Here is a 20426-nt window from a genome sequence, read left to right on the forward strand (position 1 = left end):
TTAATTGTACTCTTTGTCATGTTATTTTTTTATTGAAATGGATGACATTACAAGTTTAAAAGTCAGGTATGTAACTGCTCAAATTTCCCTAACTATTTTTTTCTTCTCTGTCACATATTCACTGTTAATTCAACGTCTTTATCTCTGTTGTCTACTTTGTGCTTCACACATTAGCGCACATACGGGTCACTGAGGGGTAGTATAAGCGCTAACCCCAATAACCCGTATGCATGCTAGCTAATACCTGGCTGTGTTGCTCCCTCCAGGTGGATACAATGTTTTACAAACAAATGCATCGAGTTTGTCGACAACAAGACAGTATGTTATACTTGTGGGAGTCATATTTGTTTCCTCAACCTGGAGACAAAAAAGCAAAGTGTGCTTCAAAGTCCTGGACGAGGAATTGGTGCCTTAACAGCTAATGGCAAAAGTGGGACTTTTGCTTTCTCCGAAGAAAAGCTATCCCCATCTATATTTGTGTACACTTTTCGAGAGTTTCAGTTGAAGAATGAATTAAAAGGTAAGAATCCCCCACCCCCCACCCCCCAGCTAAGATCACATGGTTTTACCAACATGCCATTACCATTTCTTTATTGTATTTATTCAGATAAACACTAAATAATTCCCATTGATTTCTCTTCTAGGAGCAGCACAACTGGATTTCACATCTCTGACATTAAGTGAAGGTGGTCCTTATTTAGGATGCTGTTCGTCTTTTCCAGAATACACCATAACAGTGTGGTAAGCTAATGAATACACTTTATGCTGTGTAATTCATATTTTCCTATATGTTTATTTAGGCTAAGCAGCTCTGTTACTGTCATCATGACTGCTATCCAGGAACTGGGAAACTGCCGAGCCACTTTGTACACAACCGCAAGCTGGGCAGGATGTCATTTCTTTGGTGTTCAACCCTCTGAACTGGCTCCAGCTCTGTGCTTTGGGCACTACATCCCTCACTGTCTGGAACATTGAGAAGAGTGACAAGTTTCATGCCCTGAAACCAAGGTAAAACAGGCTTTGCTGTAAACGCAAGTATTTAAAAATCCAAATTGATATATGGTCATGAGATTTTCTTTACATTTTTGATGTAAAATGGATTAATTTGATCAACTTTCCTAAATAATCTACATTTATACTGTACGTTCCATAAGCAACAAGTACAATGTGGACTGAAAAACACAAGCAGCATCTCTGTTTAGTGTCAAACAATAATAAGGATGTTTGTGTGTTTTTTGTTGCATTGCAGTTTGATAGAGCTTCCAGCAAAAGATGGTTCCTTTGTCGAGAAATTGGTGCCCCCCTCTCATACTGTCAGTAACAAACTGCCCTATTATGGTCTGGAGATGCCTCCAACTGCCATATCAGGGCTCAAGGGAAACAAAGCAGAAAACATTGTGGTACTGTCCCACTGTCATTAACACACTTATATAGACAACAGTAATACACTATCAACAGTTAATATGTTTGTTTGGGTGTAACGGCTGTATTTTTAAAATGTAAAAACAAGGATCAAATGTAAACTGTTACCCAACTCTTCATGTGATTACACAGACTAAACTCTGCACAAAAGCCAGAGTCACTCCTACTGCAATCTGCTGGACAGCCACATCAGAGCTTTATGTAGGCTGTGAGGAAGGCTTTCTGCTCCTTGTTGACCCAGAGAGCCTCTATGCCTCAGTGCTCTTCAACCCCACAAGTAAACAAACACACACACTACAACACTGGGATGCATAAGATATTAAAAAGAGAGATTTGCTTAATTTATTTACATTTTAATGTTCCCTATTTTCAGCTGCTGATGCCATACCTGAACTGACACATGGAAACTTTCAGGGTTTAACCCTTAACAAGAACGGTTTGATTGCTGTCGGAAAGGTACAATGCTCTCCTTAACATCTGGTGACTCGCGTTCAAAATGTAATGACATATAATAATGAATTATTCTGCCAAATGGCATCAGGTATTCTCAATTAATCCAAACTAAAAATGCTTTTGTTTTACAGGAGAGTGTTGTTCACTGTCTGCAAATCAAAGGGTCTCAAATCGACATCACACACACGTGGCAATTAGAAGGACCGGTCATAACTGCGATGTACTCCCCTGACCATGAAATATTACTTTTGTCTTCTAATACAGTAAGCATTTACATATACCACAGTGTAAATGATTGCACACAAAGATACTCACCTACTTATAACATGTTACATACGATATAAATAACTACTGGGAACTGACAGTCTTTTTGTTTTTTAGGGGCAAATCTATCTGTTGAAGCCAACTGAGTCTGAGAACTTTGTGAAGGTCCTGGATGTTCTCTGCGGAAACTTTGTGGCTGCACATCTGTCACACACTGACATGAACATTTGTGTGGTAAAGCCTTCGTGTTGCTCAAGAAGTGCCTTGTTGTGATTTCAAGTGTAATTCGGTCTGTCTGTTATTGAGTGGTGGTGTTTTTGTTGCTTTCAGTCAGTGAGAGACTCTGGAGAACTGCAGCTGTGGTCTGCAGATGGCACTACCCTTGGTTCCCTGTCCCTTCAAACTGAGGTCAGAGTCACAACATGAACATTTAGAATGAAATTATATCAGTAGTGTCAGAGTAAGAAAAAAAAATCTGAAGCTCGTCCAAATCAAGAGGTACTTAGATTGTGTCTGTTTAGGTAACAAGCATGGCCTGCTGTCCTATTGCACATTATGCAGCTGTTGGAACAGCTTCAGGAAATGTCCTTTTCATTGACCTGAACATGGAGCATCAGCCTCGCCTGGTGCATCAGGTTCATCTCTACCCTACTCCTGTGGATCACCTAGCGTAAGTATTCTCCATCTGTAATGAATATAGTTGCTGGTACCAAAATATGTCATCATATATTCACAAAGTAGAACCAGGACTTATCTGTAAGTTAGCTGAAAAAAATGTCCCTTTTTAAATGGTCAAATGCTTTTTTTTTTACTTGATGAATGTGTGTGTGCATGTGTGTTTCTTTTAAGTTTTGATCAAGAGGGGCACTACCTTCTCACCGCTGCCTCAGATTCACACATCTATGTACTTGAGGCCAAGCCATCAAAGGGATTTTCAGTCATAGGATACACAGGTAGATACTCTTTATTGAATCATTTGACATGTTGTCCTGTATGTCCAAAAACACTTGTCCTGTTACAGTAACACTTTAACTTGAAAAAGAGCAATGGATTTGGTAATATTGTGTTTAAATACTAAGAACTGAGCTCACCTGCATCTTTTTTCTCATTGGATTTTCCTTCTAGTGGTTCCTGGGCCCATTTTGTCACTTTCCACTCAGTGCATCAGAGACTGTGAGCAGGTGAAAGTTCTTGCACTGTGCAATGGACAGGAGCTCACAGTGTTCGCTCTGCCAGCGAAGAACCTTGCAGGTACAGCACTGATGGAGTAGATTCATTAAGGAATTTGTTACGTGGTAGTATTTTTTTGGGATAACACTGGTTGAGATGAGAGAGACCTATAAAAATAATAGAAAACTGATTCATGTCTAGTGGCTGTAATTACATTGCTGTCTTTGGGGGACAGTCACAAAGATGCACTGCACACTTTAGAGGAGTGATGTTGGAGCCTTGAACAAAAGATAAAAATAAACCTTGCAACCGCCAATTAGTAAATGATCTCCTACAGATGAGGAAAGGTTGAGCAGTTGGTAGAGTTGATAATTGCTCACAGTTTTCACACCTCTAGCAGTGAATAATGGAGTTGCAGTTTACTAGACTTCCACTTGCCTTCTGTTCTTAATGTTTTAAGGATGGGAATGTCATTATTCATCCATATCCGAGTATCAGCACTAAACTAGACATTTTTATTACATTGTTTAGACATGCTGTCCCAAACACTGGGAAAGAGAGAAAAACGACTCAGCAATTTACAGGAACACACCCATTTGTTACGCAGCCTGTAAAACTATGTTGAACAAGACAGGCCATGAAACAGACGAGTCTCTAGAGGAAAGTTAAAACATTAACTCTTGGGAGTGGCTGCAGATTAAAGTCGTCTCACACAGGTTAAATGGTTCATACAACAAAAACAAACATGACTGTTGTGTTTTTTTAGGGAAGGGAGCAAGCTTGCTTCAAAAAGGGAGTGTCCTTGCTGAAACATTCATTGTATGCATAAGTGAAGAAACGGTTTTATGTACATGTTTCGCAACTTTGAGGACAATAGCTGAAACTGCTGACTCAAAGGATGACTGTGCTCATTTAAGATTTTGCCCGTCACCACAGCAAACTTTAGACTGCTTTGTCATGGTGCTAAGACGGAAAAGTTTGTTTGTAGCCTGTAATCATACTGTCCAAAGTTCTCGAACCAGGACACAATGTTGATATTGAGTTTGATTTGATTTGGCAGTGTTATTGGCTATCTGTGTGAGTTTGGCTCTTATGATGAGGTTTTGAATTGGTAAATAAGCAGGTGGAACAATACAGTGGATCATCTGAACAATGTTCCTATACAACTATACAAAAATACAACACAGTAAGGGAGTCTGTTTCCAATGACTTATTTTTTACTGCATTGATAATGTGCCTCTCCTGACTCCACAGGTCCAGATTGTGTAGACCGACATGGTTGTCTGTCGGCTTACATCCTCAAAGTATCCAGATACAAAGTGCCTCATCCTCTTGATTCCTGTGTTCTGGGAGTCAGTGAGGTCTTTGCTTACTGCCACGTGAAGAAAGCTCTTCAGCGATTTCAACTTCCACAGGTTTACTTCTGTCTTTATCCACCTGATATACCTCTGATACAATTATATAAAGCTATTATTTTAACTCAAATGTACAGAGATATATAGAAACAGCGGCAGGGATTAACACATTATCCTGCTCCATAGGAGACTGAGAGTCCCGCCAGTCAACAGGTGGTCCAGCTTGAACCAGAGCAGGAAGTGAGGGGCCACCCAATGGGCCCCGCCTCTCTCGCTCTGTCTCCTCACCAGCTGTGGTTGGCTTCTGTGGGCCGAGATGGCCTCCTATGCATCAGAGAAACTGCTAACATGGTAGGGGCTAATTTTATTAGTTTTACATTAAATATTTTAACCTTTAAACATTGGTAGAGAAGTATCCAGATGTTGTACTTACGTAAAAGTAGCAATACCACAGTGTAAAATTACTCTGTTTCAAGTAAATGTCTTGCATTTAATTTGTTGTTTATGAAAAAGTCCATTTGGATTTGCATTTAAGTCATCAACATATAAATATATTAGTACCAGAACTAAAAGTACTCATCAGGTTTAATGGTATGGCATTTCAGAATAATGCTGACTACATTATTTGATCATAATTATTGAAATGTTGATGTGTTCATCACTTCAATGACGCGGCTGTTTTAAAGTGAAGCTAATTTCAACACATTTGTATACTTTACCCGCTCCCCCCTGGAGTCAATAACGTTTATCTTAACCTCTAATATTACATCTCCATTTCTTTCATTATTATATATTTTTATTTTTTATCTGAAGCTTCAAAGTTACTATTTATCAAATAAATCCTATGTCCTATGTTTGAATCTTCTTGTCATTGTCTGTTGTGTGTATCATGATGCTGTTGCTGCACCTACAGGAGCAGTGCATTGAACTGCAGAGTCATTCATGGCGTCTGGGTGGAGTTCGGAGCGTGTCCTTCTCTGCAGACAGCCAGACACTCCTCACAGCGGGCTTTAAAGATGGATCCCTCATGTGCACCGATCTCAGGTAAAAAAGCAAGCAGTCAGTCATGCTGACATAATGCCCAGCTGTGAACAGCAGAGGGAGGTGTTGCTCACAGCGGTGCTGACACTCACACAGTCTGATGCAGCCCCGCAGTATTTTTCCTTTCTTAGCCTCAGCCTTGCAGGACAATAGTAAATAAATACAGGAGTGGTAGGACGAGAGGGATCATTTGCAGGAAACAGAGATTATATAAACTTTAGAGAACAATTCAGCATGTTCCACATCTTCCTGGAAGCTTCAAAACACATTCTGCGTTTCCCTCAGCCGTTACGACTTATACCAACACTGTTTTATCGTTCCACTTATTACTGGTTTACTATATTTCTATTCAATTGGGTGGTCAAATGTGCCCCCAGGTTTTATGAAATAGCTTTAACACTTTTTCATTTGTGAGTCGTCTTCAAAGATTTATAGGGGTAGAGAAAATGATATAGTATAAAACAAGTTTCGTCGCTGCTTTTTTATCCGATTTGTTGATGGTAATATAAAATGTAGTCAGAATTCTTATCCTCTAAGGGTGTTCTACTATTAAACTTTTTTTTTATAAATAAAAAATGGCAGCCTAATGATGCAGAAAATCAAAAATGAACAGTTAATGTTGACTTCTACGTTTATTTGGATTTGTGGATCAGCTGGCCATCACTAAACCTCCTTAACAACAACAATCATATATCTGCTCTATGATGGTGTGTATATTGTGTTCTTCATGGCTCCACGCAGGTTGAATGCTGCTAAGGTGAATAAAGCTGCTCAGTACAGTCAGTCTTTGGATCCTTTCTTGAAGAAAACATTCAAAAGAGAAAATCTAATCCTCATCGACATGCCTGAATGGGGTCAAGGGTTCCATGCTGGCACTGAAACAACAGAGGTAAGTGAGGTAAATTCTTCTCCTTTGTGTTGGCAGTAAATCACTGTTTGTTGCTTTTGAAATGCCACACAGTATGCTGCGATTTCAGAAATACCTACAAACTAAAACTAATGCAGTGTAATACAACAGCCTTACAATAAATGATGTCTTGTGTTATGTTGTACTGTTATAACTGTGGTGGAAAATAATGTTAGAAACACATCTGAGTAACCCTAAGGCAACACAATTCAACAGAACTACAGCCTACAAAATAAACAGGGAATGAAAGCCTCTCAGATTTAGACTAATGATACAATTGTCCAACTTTACTGGACAAGAGATTTAGATGTAGTAGTTAATGAAAATGTGAGGCCTCCCAGTACATTCTAAAAACATGGACAAATTGGAAAATGTTTAAGAATTGATTTTTCTTTCTGAGCTGTTTCAGTGATATACAGCTCAGCCTTTTGTGGTCTTAATTAAAGCAGTGTGGTATAAATCTAGTATGAATATTACACAATTTGATGGATGGTTTTATTTATTGCGTATGTGAAGGCCTGGTTCATTACTAAACTAAAGTCAAATCTTTAGCAATGTGTCAAAACAAATGCTTCCATTTATGTATATTTATGCATTTTCTCCATATGTGTGGCTACACTCTGCAGGTTGGTGGTGGGGTAGATTCTTTGGATGTGACGGAGCAGGATGAGAGTTATAACAGCCTGCTCTCTGCACCACCTTCACACCCCACCTGGCTGGAAAGCAGGCGAGAAGCGGTGAGTGACGAACATGCTGTAAAATGTGCGGCGACGGCCTGAGATTTGGATCACGTTCACTGTGTTTAGAAACTTCTCCTGAGACTCTGCAATGTTGCAGGTGAAGGATTTCGAAAGTGCACAAGTTACCTGTGTGTGATATCTTGCTGTGTTGCTTTTGGCACACTCTCTGTTTGCGACAGCTTGATCTATCGCCCCGATAAGCATTAGTTAACAAATGTTTAGCACTTTGCCGCAGCTTCTTGATAACAATACATTGATACTGAAGGCGTGGCAGAGTTTGAATTGTGGGGTTTTCACCTCATTGACAAGTCACGCATGAGAAAAGAGTAGACGCACTTTCCACCCGGCATTATGCCAACAACGTGATTCCTATCAGTCTGTGTGTTCTCTGTGCTCGGTTTGAAAGAAGTAGGTTTAAAATCACAGTACGTTGTGGAGTGATGTAATGTGGGAGAGCATATAATTCCTCTTTATTATAATTCATTATTATTATACATTATTTTTGGTTGTAATATTCATCCTAATGAACACAACAATACTAAACTTATTTTTGTTTTTATCTGCATATATTTCACAGGTTATAAAAGATGACAATGAGCAATTATCTGAGACGAAGAGCAACATGAAGAACACTTTCAAAGAGTTACGTGACAATGTAAGTACATTTGATATATATTTGTTTATTTTTAGCACCAATACTGTACCGTCAGACATGTTAAGCCAAACAATAAATAATGCTTGTGGAATTATGCTAACATATTTCTTATCTTGAATCTGATATTTTTAAATATTTAAATATTAAATAACTATTGAAATATTATGAAATACAGTGGGGCAAAAAAGTATTTAGTCAGCCACCAATTGTGCAAGTTCTCCCATTTAAAAAGATGAGAGAGGCCTGTAATTTTTATCATAGGTATACCTCAACTATGAGAGACAGAATGAGAAAAAAAATCCAGAAAATCACATTGTCTGATTTTTAAAGAATTTATTTTCAAATGATTGTGGAAAATAAGTATTTGGTCAATAACAAAAGTTCATCTCAATACTTTGTTATATACCCTTTGTTGGCAATGACAGAGGTCAAACGTTTTCTGTAAGTCTTCACAAGGTTTTCATACACTGTTGCTGGTATTTTGGCCCATTCCTCCATGCAGATCTCCTCTAAAGCAGTGATGTTTTGGGGCTGTCGCTGTGCAACACAGACTTTCAACTCCCTCCAAAGATTTTCTATGGGGTTGAGATCTGGAGACTGGCTATGCCACTCCAGGACCTTGAAATGCTTCTTACGAAGCCACTCCTTCATTGCCCTGGCGGTGTGTTTGGGATCATTGTCATGCTGAAAGACCCAGCCACGCTTCATCTTCAGTGCCCTTGCTGATGGAAGGAGGTTTTCACTCAAAATCTCACGATACATGGCCCCATTCATTCTTTCCTTTACACGGATCAGTCGTCCTGGTCCCTTTGCAGAAAAACAGCTCCAAAGCATGATGTTTCCACCCCCATGCTTCACAGTAGGTATGGTGTTCTTTGGATGCAACTCTGCATTCTTTCTCCTCCAAACACGATGAGTTGAGTTTTTACCAAAAAGTTCTATTTTGGTTTCATCTGACCATATGACATTCTCCCAATCCTCTTCTGGATCATCCAAATGCCCTCTAGCAAACTTCAGACGGGCCTGGACATGTACTGGCTTAAGCAGGGGGACACGTCTGGAACTGCAGGATTTAAGTCCCTGGCGGCGTAGTGTGTTACTGATGGTAGCCTCTGTTACTTTGGTCCCAGCTCTCTGCAGGTCATTCACTAGGTCCCCCCGTGTGGTTCTGGGATTTTTGCTCACCGTTCTGGTGATCATTTTGACCCCACGGGGTGAGATCTTGCGTGGAGCCCCAGATCGAGGGAGATAAGCAGTGGTCTTGTATGTCTTCCATTTTCTAATAATTGCTCCCACAGTTGATTTCTTCACACCAAGCTGCTTACCTATTGCAGATTCAGTTTTCCCAGCCTGGTGCAGGTCTACAATTTTGTCTCTGGTCTCCTTTGACAGCTCTTTGGTCTTGGCCATAGTGGAGTTTGGAGTATGACTGTTTGAGGTTGTGGACAGGTGTCTTTTATACTGATAACGAGTTCAAAAAGGTGCCATTAATACAGGTAACGAGTGGAGGACAGAGGAGCCTCTTAAAGAAGAAGTTACAGGTCTGTGAGAGCCAGAAATCTTGCTTGTTTGTAGGTGACCAAATACTTATTTTACAGAGGAATTTACCAATTAATTCATTAAAAATCCTACAATGTGATTTCCTGGATTTTTTTTTCTCATTCTGTCTCTCATAGTTGAAGTGTACCTATGATAAAAATTACAGGCCTCTCTCATCTTTTTAAATGGGAGAACTTGCACAATTGGTGGCTGACTAAATACTTTTTTGCCCCACTGTATATGAAATATTTTAAAGCATCATATATTATCTGTCTAATGAACTTTTTATTTGTTATTTTTGACCCTTCTCATGTATGCTTGAAGCCCCTTTATGAAAAATACTATTTAGCTCAAAATGTTTTTGAAAAGTTTGTCTAACTAAATATGACAACTAAACCGCCTTTCCCGATGTATTAGATCCAGGAGATGATGCGTGAAAATGAAAACCTCCCGGATCTTGAGCGATTGCAACAAAAGGAGTTCAATCTGTACACTGAGGAGCAGAAGAGACTGGGGGCCATGGTGGAGCAGGAAGTTAATCGGGTAACACACACAAACACAATATAGCTTTGAGGTCATGATGTGAGGTTTGATTCTTATTTATGTATGTTTTTATTTAACAAGCTAACAGCTGAAATCCATCTGCAGTACTTAGGCAGCCACATAGCAATCAACAAACACCAAAAACATACCATAATCTCTATCACGCATATAATTGTAAAACAGATTAAAGTACAGGTCAATAAAATAGTACAGAGTACAGTTTACAATACTTTTCAGTTGAAAAACTCACTCTCATTCTGAACACATTGTAGGTGAGGAATGAAGTCGAATGGGAGATTTTAGCCAACTGTTACCTCTGTGATGTTCTGAAGAGAGAATGCTGGGATTCAATGAAGGTCAAAGGGAAAGCCATTAAGGTAAGATAGTTTAGGAACAAGTGTTATATTTCTTAATAATCACAGCATGGTGTAAAGTGTAATGAGGAGATCTCTTCTGGCTGTCTACCTCAGGCCTTTTACTCTGAACACGAGGTGAAGAACTATCCTCTGAGAGAGCGGACAGAGAAAGAGCTGGAGGACCTGCACAGGGTGGAGAATATCAGGAAGCTGGAAAAGGCAGCCTGCACCGTAAGCAGCTCCAAACATTCTGCGGTTTAGATTCTTGTTAGCGCTGTAATTAGAAGCACATGTGATGAGTGGATTAGATGATCTGTTCACTGTTTTTAATTTCAAACAGCAGGAAGACATTTTCTTAAAGCTGTGATGGTGCAAACTTCTTAATATGTGGGTTTTCTCTCTCTTGAAATACATTTTATTGTGAAACCATTCAAGTCAAAACAGGTTTACAGCTGGGAATTGATTTAATGCATAAAATCACAGTCCTGCGTTTGACCTTTCAGTGTTGTAGTTTTTTTAAATGCTTAAACACGTGCCAGTCCACCAGTGTCAAAACTTGTCTAGATTCATGGCTATGTGGCCAAGAGATAGTTAACTTAACTACAATATTCTTTAGATGAAGTTTATAATCTTATGGCCACAGATTCAGTTCTCAAAGTGTATTTTAACCCTCTCATTAAAAGTGTTTTCCCCCGCAGCAGAGCAGCCTAAAGAGGAACTCCGACACCAACATTCTGAAGGAGGAAGAGCAGGGGAAAGAGAGGCACGAGGAAGAGACTCCTGTCGTAACTGGAAGTTTCTCCGCTCAGTTAGGATATTCAAATCCGTACATCTACGATCAGTTCTGCGTGCACACCACAGAACAGAGGATCAACCAGATCATTCTGCTGCAGGTGGGCACCTGCTTCAAAATGTGCTGGATCACAGTAAAAGTGTCATAATGGATACTTTTCTAAAACCCAGCACATATTGTATTTCATTTCTTAAAACCAACATTTTGTAATAAACAGCTTGAACGCATCACCTAACACATTTTAAAAATATAATAATATATGCTTTAAATATCAACCAACCAGTTCAATTGCAAAAACGTAACAAGTACAGAGAGTGGACTGGTACTTTAAGTGGTACCAGATTGCCTCCTGGGCCCTACTGAGGTGCCCTTGAGAAAACAAAGGGACCCCAACCATGCTCCCTGGGTAGCTGCTCACTGATCCTAATATTAATATGGGTTAAATGCAGAGATTAAAAAACATTTATTTGTATGTAAATGTTCCCACTGTGTGCCGAATAAATACATTTTAAAAAATGATGAGGAACATTATATAATAATATCAATGTTTAAGGAAAAAAGCATATCCATTTTGGTGGGTTTTTACTAAATGCTTGTATTATTCAATTTTCATGAATAAATGTGCAACTCCTGCATTTTTTAAATTCCCACAGCCTTATGTATTTTTTCTTTCTTAATTCTAGGAAATGTATTACATATTTCCTTCATGTTGTGTTTTAAATAATCAGGGGAAAAAATTACATTTTGACTGGTTTTTACATAACCCGATGTCTTTTGTGATTTATAAGAACGGTTTGACTCATACACGGTTAATGTCAACCTGATCATAAATCTGTTTGCCAAATTTCCCTCGTCTCTGAATGCAGGATGTGATTTATCGCATCAAGACGGCTTTCAACACTGACTTTGAGGCCATGCACAGGCAGAAGGTGCAGGAGCTGAACCAAGTGAGGGACAGGAACACGCATGTCAGGGAGATCATGCTGGAGCTGGACATGAAGGAGGCGCTGTGGGAGCCCAGCCTGACCAGCAGCGAGCGGCCAGAGAGGCTGCTCGCTGTGGACCACTCCGAGGTGACTGTCCTGCTGGTGAAACAGCTAAACAGTTCACAGAAAGTTCAACAAACAAAGAGTACATGTTGAGCTGCTCTGTGGTTTGTTTGTTTTTCTACTGAAATGTGAAACACTCTGTGGTCATCATCATATGAGATGCTTTGCATAGTAAACCAAAGGTGATATGCACTTGTGTCCCACTGCAGATAAAAGCAAAAAGGTACCTCACCCCAGAACAGAAAAAGGAGGAGGAGAGGAAGAAGTCGGATGAGCGAAACCGCTTGACTGCCAAAGTAGGCCGCCATAATAAACTGTCTTTTTGACAGATTCTGTAAAGACTAAAACACACAAATATGTTTTTAATTGTTAGTGACAACAGAAAGAGTCCGATGTCTTTGTGATGTTCATTAAAGAAGTTATAAACGCAGTTCCGGTCTGTCATATTGAGCTATCTTTCTATTGCAGGACGATAATGACAAAGACAGAGCTCTTGATGACATGATGGAGGGAGTGCTTGAAGTGAAAAAGGAGGACATCTTGAAAATGGTGGGTCAAAAGATTGGAAATAGTCTTTAAGCATTTATAGTGTTAGAGATTGATCCCTAATGTATCATTTCATGTAAATAATATACAAAATGGAAGTCATACTAGTGAATTGCCAATCTGCAACTGTTTCAATTTATTTGATCAGCCTCAGATGGGAAGATTCAATTATTTTCTATTTGATAAATGAGAGTAGTTTGAATATTTTAGGATTTTTTACTGCTTCTCTATGTTTTTTTAATCATTTTTTGCAACCCTTATGAGCTAAAGAGAACCCTTCCCTACCTCCTTCAGATTTCTTTTATGAAAACCCATTTCTCACTGGAGCTACAATTGCATTTTTAATGCTCACACAAGAAAGCGTTAATAGGGTTGGTTTTTTACTAGATTTTTTTTCTAGGACACGTCAGTTCGAATTAGACAAATCAAAATGAAGTGCACATAGTTTCTATTGAATTAACTCCACAGGAAATACCTCCGCCTGCGTTTGTTTTGACCAAACCCGACATTCAATGGAGTGAGGAGGAGAAAAAAGTCTATAAAGACTATGAGAGGAAAACCAAAGAACTCTGTGAGGAGAAGGAGAAATACAAAAAGGTACAATTCACAATTCTTCAGTTTTGCTATAATAAAACATCTGGTTGCTGATCAATATAAATCGTTTGTAATTGCAGTTAGTGGAAACTGAAATGAAAAAACTGCAGGCATCCACCAAGGAAGCGACCGACAGGTTTGATGAAACTTTGACGAAGCTGTTTGAGAAGAAAGTGAAATGTGAAATGGCTATATATCAGGTGAGCCCACACACACACACACACACACAAACGCATGCCACAGACTAAGAATACAGTCACGTGCAGTCAATCTGTATCACATTCCTTCCTGTTGTTTTCTTTTTCCTTTCAACCATGAAGGGTCCTCTGTGCTCATTGTGGTTTCCTCCTTGAGATCATTCTGCGATATGATATCTTGTGTGTGCTACATACTGTTTACTGATGCTTTTGATGTGTTTTGCAGGAAGAGCTCAAGATCACTTATCTGGTATATTCAATCCTTATAGAAGACGAAATGAGAAATCGAGAGCAGGAGCTCAAGCTCAAACTTGAAAAAACGTTGGCGTACAAGGTCAGAAACCTCAGTACACAGTAATGCTGAAAGAATTTATAACTGGCAACTTCAGATTCAGTAATTTGTGATCCACCTGAACGAACAGCAGTGATGTTCGTTCACATTTTATGATTCTACCTCATCCATCAATCAGGCTTATTTTGCAGGAGCCAACCTGTGTAACATGCAAATGTGTAGACCGACCGTCATTACCTCGCGGTTCATTTTGCTTTGGTTTTATTGACCTGTGTTTCTCTGACAGGATGAGCTTGTGGAGGAGGTGAAGAGACATGAAGAACAAGTGGAATTGTTTCATGAGACTTATGAAAGTATTGTAGCTGAGGATAAAGTAAGCCAGCTGGTAAAATACATTCTGGCTGCAAGTGATGGTGCTCACACATAATATAATATCCCTCATGTCTCCCAAGGTTCTCGACAAAGAATTCAGTAAAGAGTTCTTTGATGTTCCAAACCATGTGGTCGACATTTTATACAAGTTATTCAAGCGTAGACCCAGGTTTGTAAGACTCACTTTCCTTAATATCCCCATTTTAATTTGTAAATGACCTGCTCAGTTAGTGCACACTGTATTTTATGCCTCAGAGTTCAAAAGGTGAGGACGGAGACCGACAACCGCTTCAGCCTGTTCACAGAGCAGCGTCTGTGCGGCGCCATGGCCCCCGGTGCACTCGGTAAAATGCTGAAGGCCATGGAGGAGCTGGATGCTCCGGAGAATATACCAGAAGCCATCAGCCAATCAGTCTGGGAGAGGTTTTGCCTTGTCCGCAACACAAAAGTGGAAAGTGAGCACAAGGTAAAACAAGGAGAGGTTATAGGAAGGAAATACACACACACATTGAAAGTCAAATTTAAATAATAAGAGATGCTTTTGACAATACCAATAACAAATTCATCTTATTATTTCCATGTTTATGAAAGTCACTGTGCTACATTGTTGGATGTCTTTTGTGTAGCGGTCCACTCACTGTTGGTCCTGTGCTTTTTAGGTCAAAGTAAAAGCTTTTACTCTCGCCGAGATGCAGGCGCTCCTTCAGAAGAGGAGAGATGAGGTTAACGCCACTCAACAGGAAATTATAAATCTATCTGAGGGAGTGGAGAGGTACGACTGTCATGGTGTCAATTGTTCTGATTATAGCAGTTGGTATATATACCATTGGTGGAAGTATTCAAGTCTTCTACTTCAATAAAATACAACACTGATTAATACTCTCTGTGCTATCAGCCAAAGAGGGCTATAGAGTCCAATAAGAATGAATATGAATATCCAGATGCTTTTTTACTGGACAGCAAAGAGAGGAACGTTTTTATTTTATTTTTTTAAAGCAACTAAAGCTGTCAGACAAATATGATTTGCATATGAGAATTTATATCTGCACTTAGAGAAGACCTGATAGAATGGCACTTCAGCCACAAGTCTTTAACAATTTGTAATGTCAAACAACAATGATAGAGTTTATTAAATAAAAAAGGGAACTGCGGTATGTTTTGTTCCATCTCTCTACGGGAGAATGATTCTCTAAAAGGTTTGTGTTGTCCTGCTCCTTTGTAGTCTGCATAAGGAGAAGAACCGTTACCTGACGGACATCATGGTGCAGGTGCTGCTCAAACAGGGCCAGGTGGAGATTTCGACCACAGAGCCGACTCTGGACTACACCGACTCTGTGCATCTCCACAGGAGTGTGGTGGAGGACCTCAACAGAATCATCAGGGTCAGCCTATACCAGCAGACTCACCAACACTTACGATCTATAATCAAAAAATGCTTGAGAAAACTTAATTACACTTTAAATACAACAGTACGAGACAAATTCAAGTAGTGTTCAAATACATTAGTTATTAAGTTGTGTGTGTCAAATGTATTTATTTTATGTATGTGAACAGAGAGTGGGAGATCAGAAACTAGCCACCATGGTGGAGTGTAAAGATTTCCGTAAAGGCATCATCAAGCAGCAGTGGGAGCACAGGATGTTGACGATGCAGATAGAAGACCTCAACAGCAAGGCGAGAGACGCCCAGATGTTACGACTTTCTGAGGAGCAACAGGACGTGAGTGTCTTTTAGATACTGAAATATCCTTACACTGTTGTTTATCTTCTCCCAGGGACCTCATTTTTTCTCAAATACGCAGGAAATAGGCACTAAATAACATTCTCTGAGGAACAGTGCTACTGGATAGTGAATAGATTTTTACCTTGTATATAACTCATGGTAATTATATGTCAAAAATGTAACGCATCAGCGGGAAGCGGCAATGAGGTATGCATTTATGGTGCATTTCTGGCCAAACCTCAGTCGCTGATATCAAGGCAGGTATTTTGGTTTTGGCATCTGATGTTTAGGGAGCAGAAAATTGTTACCATGCCTGTGTACAGATGGATGTGTGTGTCTGTCATCACTGACACAGACCCTAATCACGCAAGATACCCCACCCATGTTCTTCCTATTCGTGCGTCTTTTAAAACTATTACGGATTAGGTGGGTTAAATGAACACTATAGTAATGTTTACTTTACTCCTGCTTTTACATTTAGGCTATGTTTATGCAATTATTGAAAAGCAGATGTAATAAACAGTGTAATAAACACACCACAAAAAAATGACGGGAACTTTGCTCTGGTTGCGATCCTTTAACCTCTTCTTACTGATTATAAAACACAAGTTAAAGAGTGTTAGTAATATAAAAAACATCAGGTAGGTGATGGTGTATATAATAAAAATACATCCCGATCGAACAAGTCTTCCAGTATTTATATTCGGAAACTAGTTGAGCATGAGACATGTTTTCAGGTCTGCATGCCAGTTTCCTCTGGAAAAGTGTCCAGGTAGCTCTGCTGTGGCGTGGCATGAAGCTTCCTGTCATTGTTTCAGTCTCCGAACCCTTGAGAGGAAAACATTTTGAATATAAAAAAATCCATCCTGAACATTGTATGGTGAAGCAGATATACCACAACCACTATAAGTTCCCTGTTCACACAAGTCAGCGATTGCCTTTCTTTCTCCCAGTATTTCAACAAGACAGATCAAGACAGCAGTGTGTCGCGACAGGTTTGGATTCTGGAAAAAACTGTTGCTTTCCAGGAAAAGGTAATAGAAAAGTTGCTATATAATCTCATCAGTAAGCTTTGCATTATTTACTCTAAATACCTGACCGTTAAATTAATATACATATTATATTATACTTTTAGACTCATCTACAGAGTCTGCAGCAACGCACAAGAAAGATTGAACAGCTTAACAGGCAGGCAGCAAGGAAAGCAGAGAAGAACGCCACTGTAGAAGAGGAGCTACCCAATATGCAGGTGACGGTGGCAGAGAGGTCCCACATCTACGATGGAATAGGTAATAAAACAATATTTTCAAATCAGAGCAAAAGGGGATCTTGGATTTTCTTCACTGACATTGTGACATGTTTGGATGTTCAGCTTCAGAGGTAAACCAGGCAGCTAGAGAAAAGCAGCGCTACCAGGAAGTCGTTCAGAGGAAGAACTGGGAGGAGTTTGCCAGAGCGCAGGAGGAGAAGCTGGCGTTCCTCAGGGCAGAGGTCGAGCGTTTGAGGATGAAGAACTTTCCTTCACTTGATCAGCTGAAATACAACTGAGCGGAGCCTTCTGTTCAACCGATAACACTTTTATTTACACTTCTCTTGGAAGGAATGTATAACTTAAGCGGTGTTTAACAAAAGTACAGCAGCAACACATTAAACAATTAACTTAATAAAGATATTTGTAATCTGATTGTTTTGAAAGCTTTTATTTTTAGGTAGTGAAGTCCTCCTCTGCACGGTCAAAGTGCAGGATACAGTCATCCAGGCCGAATAAGTCAATGAGACTCGACAGGCTGACCTTTTGTCTGTCTTCGATGACATCTGACTGGAGCTCATACAGAGCGGCCTGAGCACAACTCCTCCACTTGTCAATCAATGTTTGGAGCTGCCTTAAATCATTCTGGGGAGAGAGACAGGGAACATGTTAAAATAACCATCAGTCTAAAATAAATCAGAACGTTCCTGTTAGGAGCAACATGTGCAGATTAATGGTAGCTGATACCTTGCTTCTGTACATTTGAACCATCTTGAGTCTGCGCAGAGTCTCTGTCTTCTCTTTAACCTCCTTCCTCAGTTGGTATGGTTGTTGTGCCGTGTCTTTGGAAAGAGAATCTGTTAGCTCGGGAAAGGGTCCAGAAAACCTTTCCCTCACTGATCCCTCTTTTTTTCTGTTTACATCAACATTGGGCATGATCAGTGGAGGGTTATGGACTGTCTCCCTGGAATCTGTTGCAACTTGTTGGCCATCATCCTCCTCCTCATCATCAACACAAAGGCGTTTGGCTACAGAGAAGGGCGAGGTGAAGGAGCGCCTTGATCTCTTCAGCCTCTCCTTCAGAGAGGAACTCAGCTTTTGTTGATGCTGCAGGGGTGCCAATGACAGGGCACAGCGTGATAGAAGCAGATGTTAGATTGAGTTTTAACACATTTCGACATAAATCAGTTTGATTAGGTAATAGTTACAACTAGTAACATGCTAGCAAATTTCAATTTGACCTACCTTTTCCTCTTTATATTCACACGGGCTCGACTCCACTGAATCACATGGTGAATAATACACTGATTTAGTTTTCTCTGCTTTAGGAGTGACCTCCATCGTGGAAACTGACTTTAACTCATGAGAGCTAGCGTTGACTGTTCTTATTGTTTTTATTAGATAGCGTATTTTAGCCTATCGAGTTTAAACTCAATTATAGCTTCTCATCAACTAACACGTAAAAACAAAACTAACACGGACACTCAACCTAACGAACTGGTGAACAACCCCATAAAAACTAGCGAGCAACAAACATATTTTTCACAAAACGTATATTAGGATTCAAAACTTTAAACGCGGAGTCCGTGTAGTCTGTGAGACGTTTGTCTTTTCCTGTTGCTGCGCCAGAAAACCTCCAAAGTCGGTGATTGGACAGAATTTGATGACGCGTTGGCGAACAGGATCTTGGGAACTGTAGTTGTAGTTGTTGCCGACTTTACAGCGCAAACCACAACTTTGCAAACATGACATTTTCATTTTATTCCGGTTACCTAAACCACAAGAGTCCATCACATCTCTCTCCTTGGTTTGGTACGTATATTGATATATACATGCAAAATACTTGGATGGATGGAATAAAACAGTTTTATCTTACACAAACTTAAACTACTGTAGGAGAAATGATAATAATAATTTGATATATATTAGTATTATAGTATTTGACTTACAGTAAATTATAATAATAAACAAAACAAATAAATAATATCAATAATAAAAATAATAATATTGGCCCTGACAGTATCTTAAATGAAAATAATAAAAACTTGGATAACTCATTTTTGATGTAATATAAAGGCTTACATGGATCAAAAAATAAAGTGATTTTATTTTATGTTGTGGACGGATTCAGTTCTGAAGCAGTGTTTGGCTACTTGGCTTCTCCTTGTTACTAGGGTTGACTCATTTGGTGATTCAGCTCTTCTCATCATTGATTCATCTCTATTAAAGGATTAATTTAGAACCCAGACCAATCTTCGCTTGCTTTTGAGACTGGTCTCCATATCCTGTATTTGCTTGGTTTTTCAGTAGCCTTGAGAAAAAAGGTGTGAATAAAAAAGTGAATTCAAATGTAATCCTGCCTGGACTTGAGCATCAGTGCTTGGCAATCTGATATTCCTCACCGCAGGGAAAAGGGATTTTTTTGAACATTTTATAAGGGTGAATCCCTCAGGGAGGGGAGTTGAAGATAATTTATGTCTGTGAGTCAGGAGTGTGTTTTCTGTCCCTTTCAACTTTTGAATAGTTGACATGAAGTGCTACTCAGCACTGTGTGGGGTTATAGAATCTAGAGGCTATGTGAGACACCGAGTGAGGACGCCAGCTTTTCAAAATGCAGGTGTTGCTTAGCACAGATAAATAAATCCACATATGTTTATGAAGGCTGACTATTTTTCTCAAGACACACATCAGGGTCAGCTGTATATTATTAACCCTTTACATCTAATATGGTTCTGCCCTGTCCCTAAGGAATATAAGGTGAGGAAAAGAGTCAGACTTTCTTAAATTCAGTATCAAATACTTTATTTTCTAGTGAAAGAGGTGAGATTATACCATGGACTAATGTTGCAGACTGCAGTGGTATCACTTGATTTGGTTTAGCTGAAAGCGTGTTTTGTACTCTGGGTTAGTAGGTTTTTTCCCCTAAGTTATCTGCTGTCTGTTTTGGAAATGTTCCTTTGATGTGGTTCCAATTTCTTATCTGCAAAAATGTGATTACTTTCTAAATGGCAAGATAAAAAAGAGCTGTAAATTAAAGTTTCACACATGACCCTTCTGCACTGCCACACAGGAATCTAATATCGCAGGATGTGCCATAGTTTATATAATTAAGTGAATTTAAACACACAAAGGAATACAGATCAGCAATAATAGTTCATTACGTTGGA

General features: G+C 39.4%; 2 protein-coding genes across 2 annotated transcripts; one reads left to right on the forward strand and one right to left on the reverse strand.

The window, feature by feature from the left end:
• The first annotated feature begins 37 nt into the window (after window positions 1-37).
• On the forward strand, window positions 38-17694 carry cfap43 (cilia and flagella associated protein 43). The gene is made up of 38 exons (XM_063875522.1): window positions 38-66; window positions 267-520; window positions 645-741; window positions 841-1008; window positions 1250-1400; window positions 1555-1699; window positions 1796-1878; window positions 2007-2138; window positions 2257-2373; window positions 2470-2547; window positions 2661-2809; window positions 2989-3092; window positions 3265-3390; window positions 4564-4724; window positions 4851-5015; window positions 5578-5708; window positions 6447-6594; window positions 7239-7349; window positions 7930-8007; window positions 9964-10089; window positions 10362-10466; window positions 10560-10676; window positions 11144-11338; window positions 12105-12311; window positions 12497-12583; window positions 12756-12836; window positions 13302-13430; window positions 13508-13627; window positions 13851-13958; window positions 14203-14289; window positions 14369-14457; window positions 14544-14754; window positions 14948-15060; window positions 15511-15670; window positions 15843-16007; window positions 16964-17044; window positions 17146-17299; window positions 17383-17694. The coding sequence occupies exons 1-38, from the start codon at window positions 38-40 to the stop codon at window positions 17556-17558; spliced, it is 4938 nt and encodes a 1645-aa protein (XP_063731592.1). The 3' UTR covers window positions 17559-17694.
• sfr1 (SWI5-dependent homologous recombination repair protein 1) lies at window positions 17695-18908 on the reverse strand. The gene is made up of 3 exons (XM_063875362.1): window positions 18505-18908; window positions 18007-18366; window positions 17695-17904 (listed from the first exon to the last, which is right to left on the reverse strand). Exons 1-3 carry the CDS (start codon window positions 18598-18600, stop codon window positions 17716-17718), a joined length of 645 nt encoding a protein of 214 aa, XP_063731432.1. The 5' UTR covers window positions 18601-18908; the 3' UTR covers window positions 17695-17715.
• Window positions 18909-20426: the final 1518 nt, after the last annotated feature.

The sequence above is a fragment of the Eleginops maclovinus genome, chromosome 22, assembly GCF_036324505.1.
Source record: "Eleginops maclovinus isolate JMC-PN-2008 ecotype Puerto Natales chromosome 22, JC_Emac_rtc_rv5, whole genome shotgun sequence".
Lineage (NCBI taxonomy): Eukaryota > Metazoa > Chordata > Actinopteri > Perciformes > Eleginopidae > Eleginops > Eleginops maclovinus.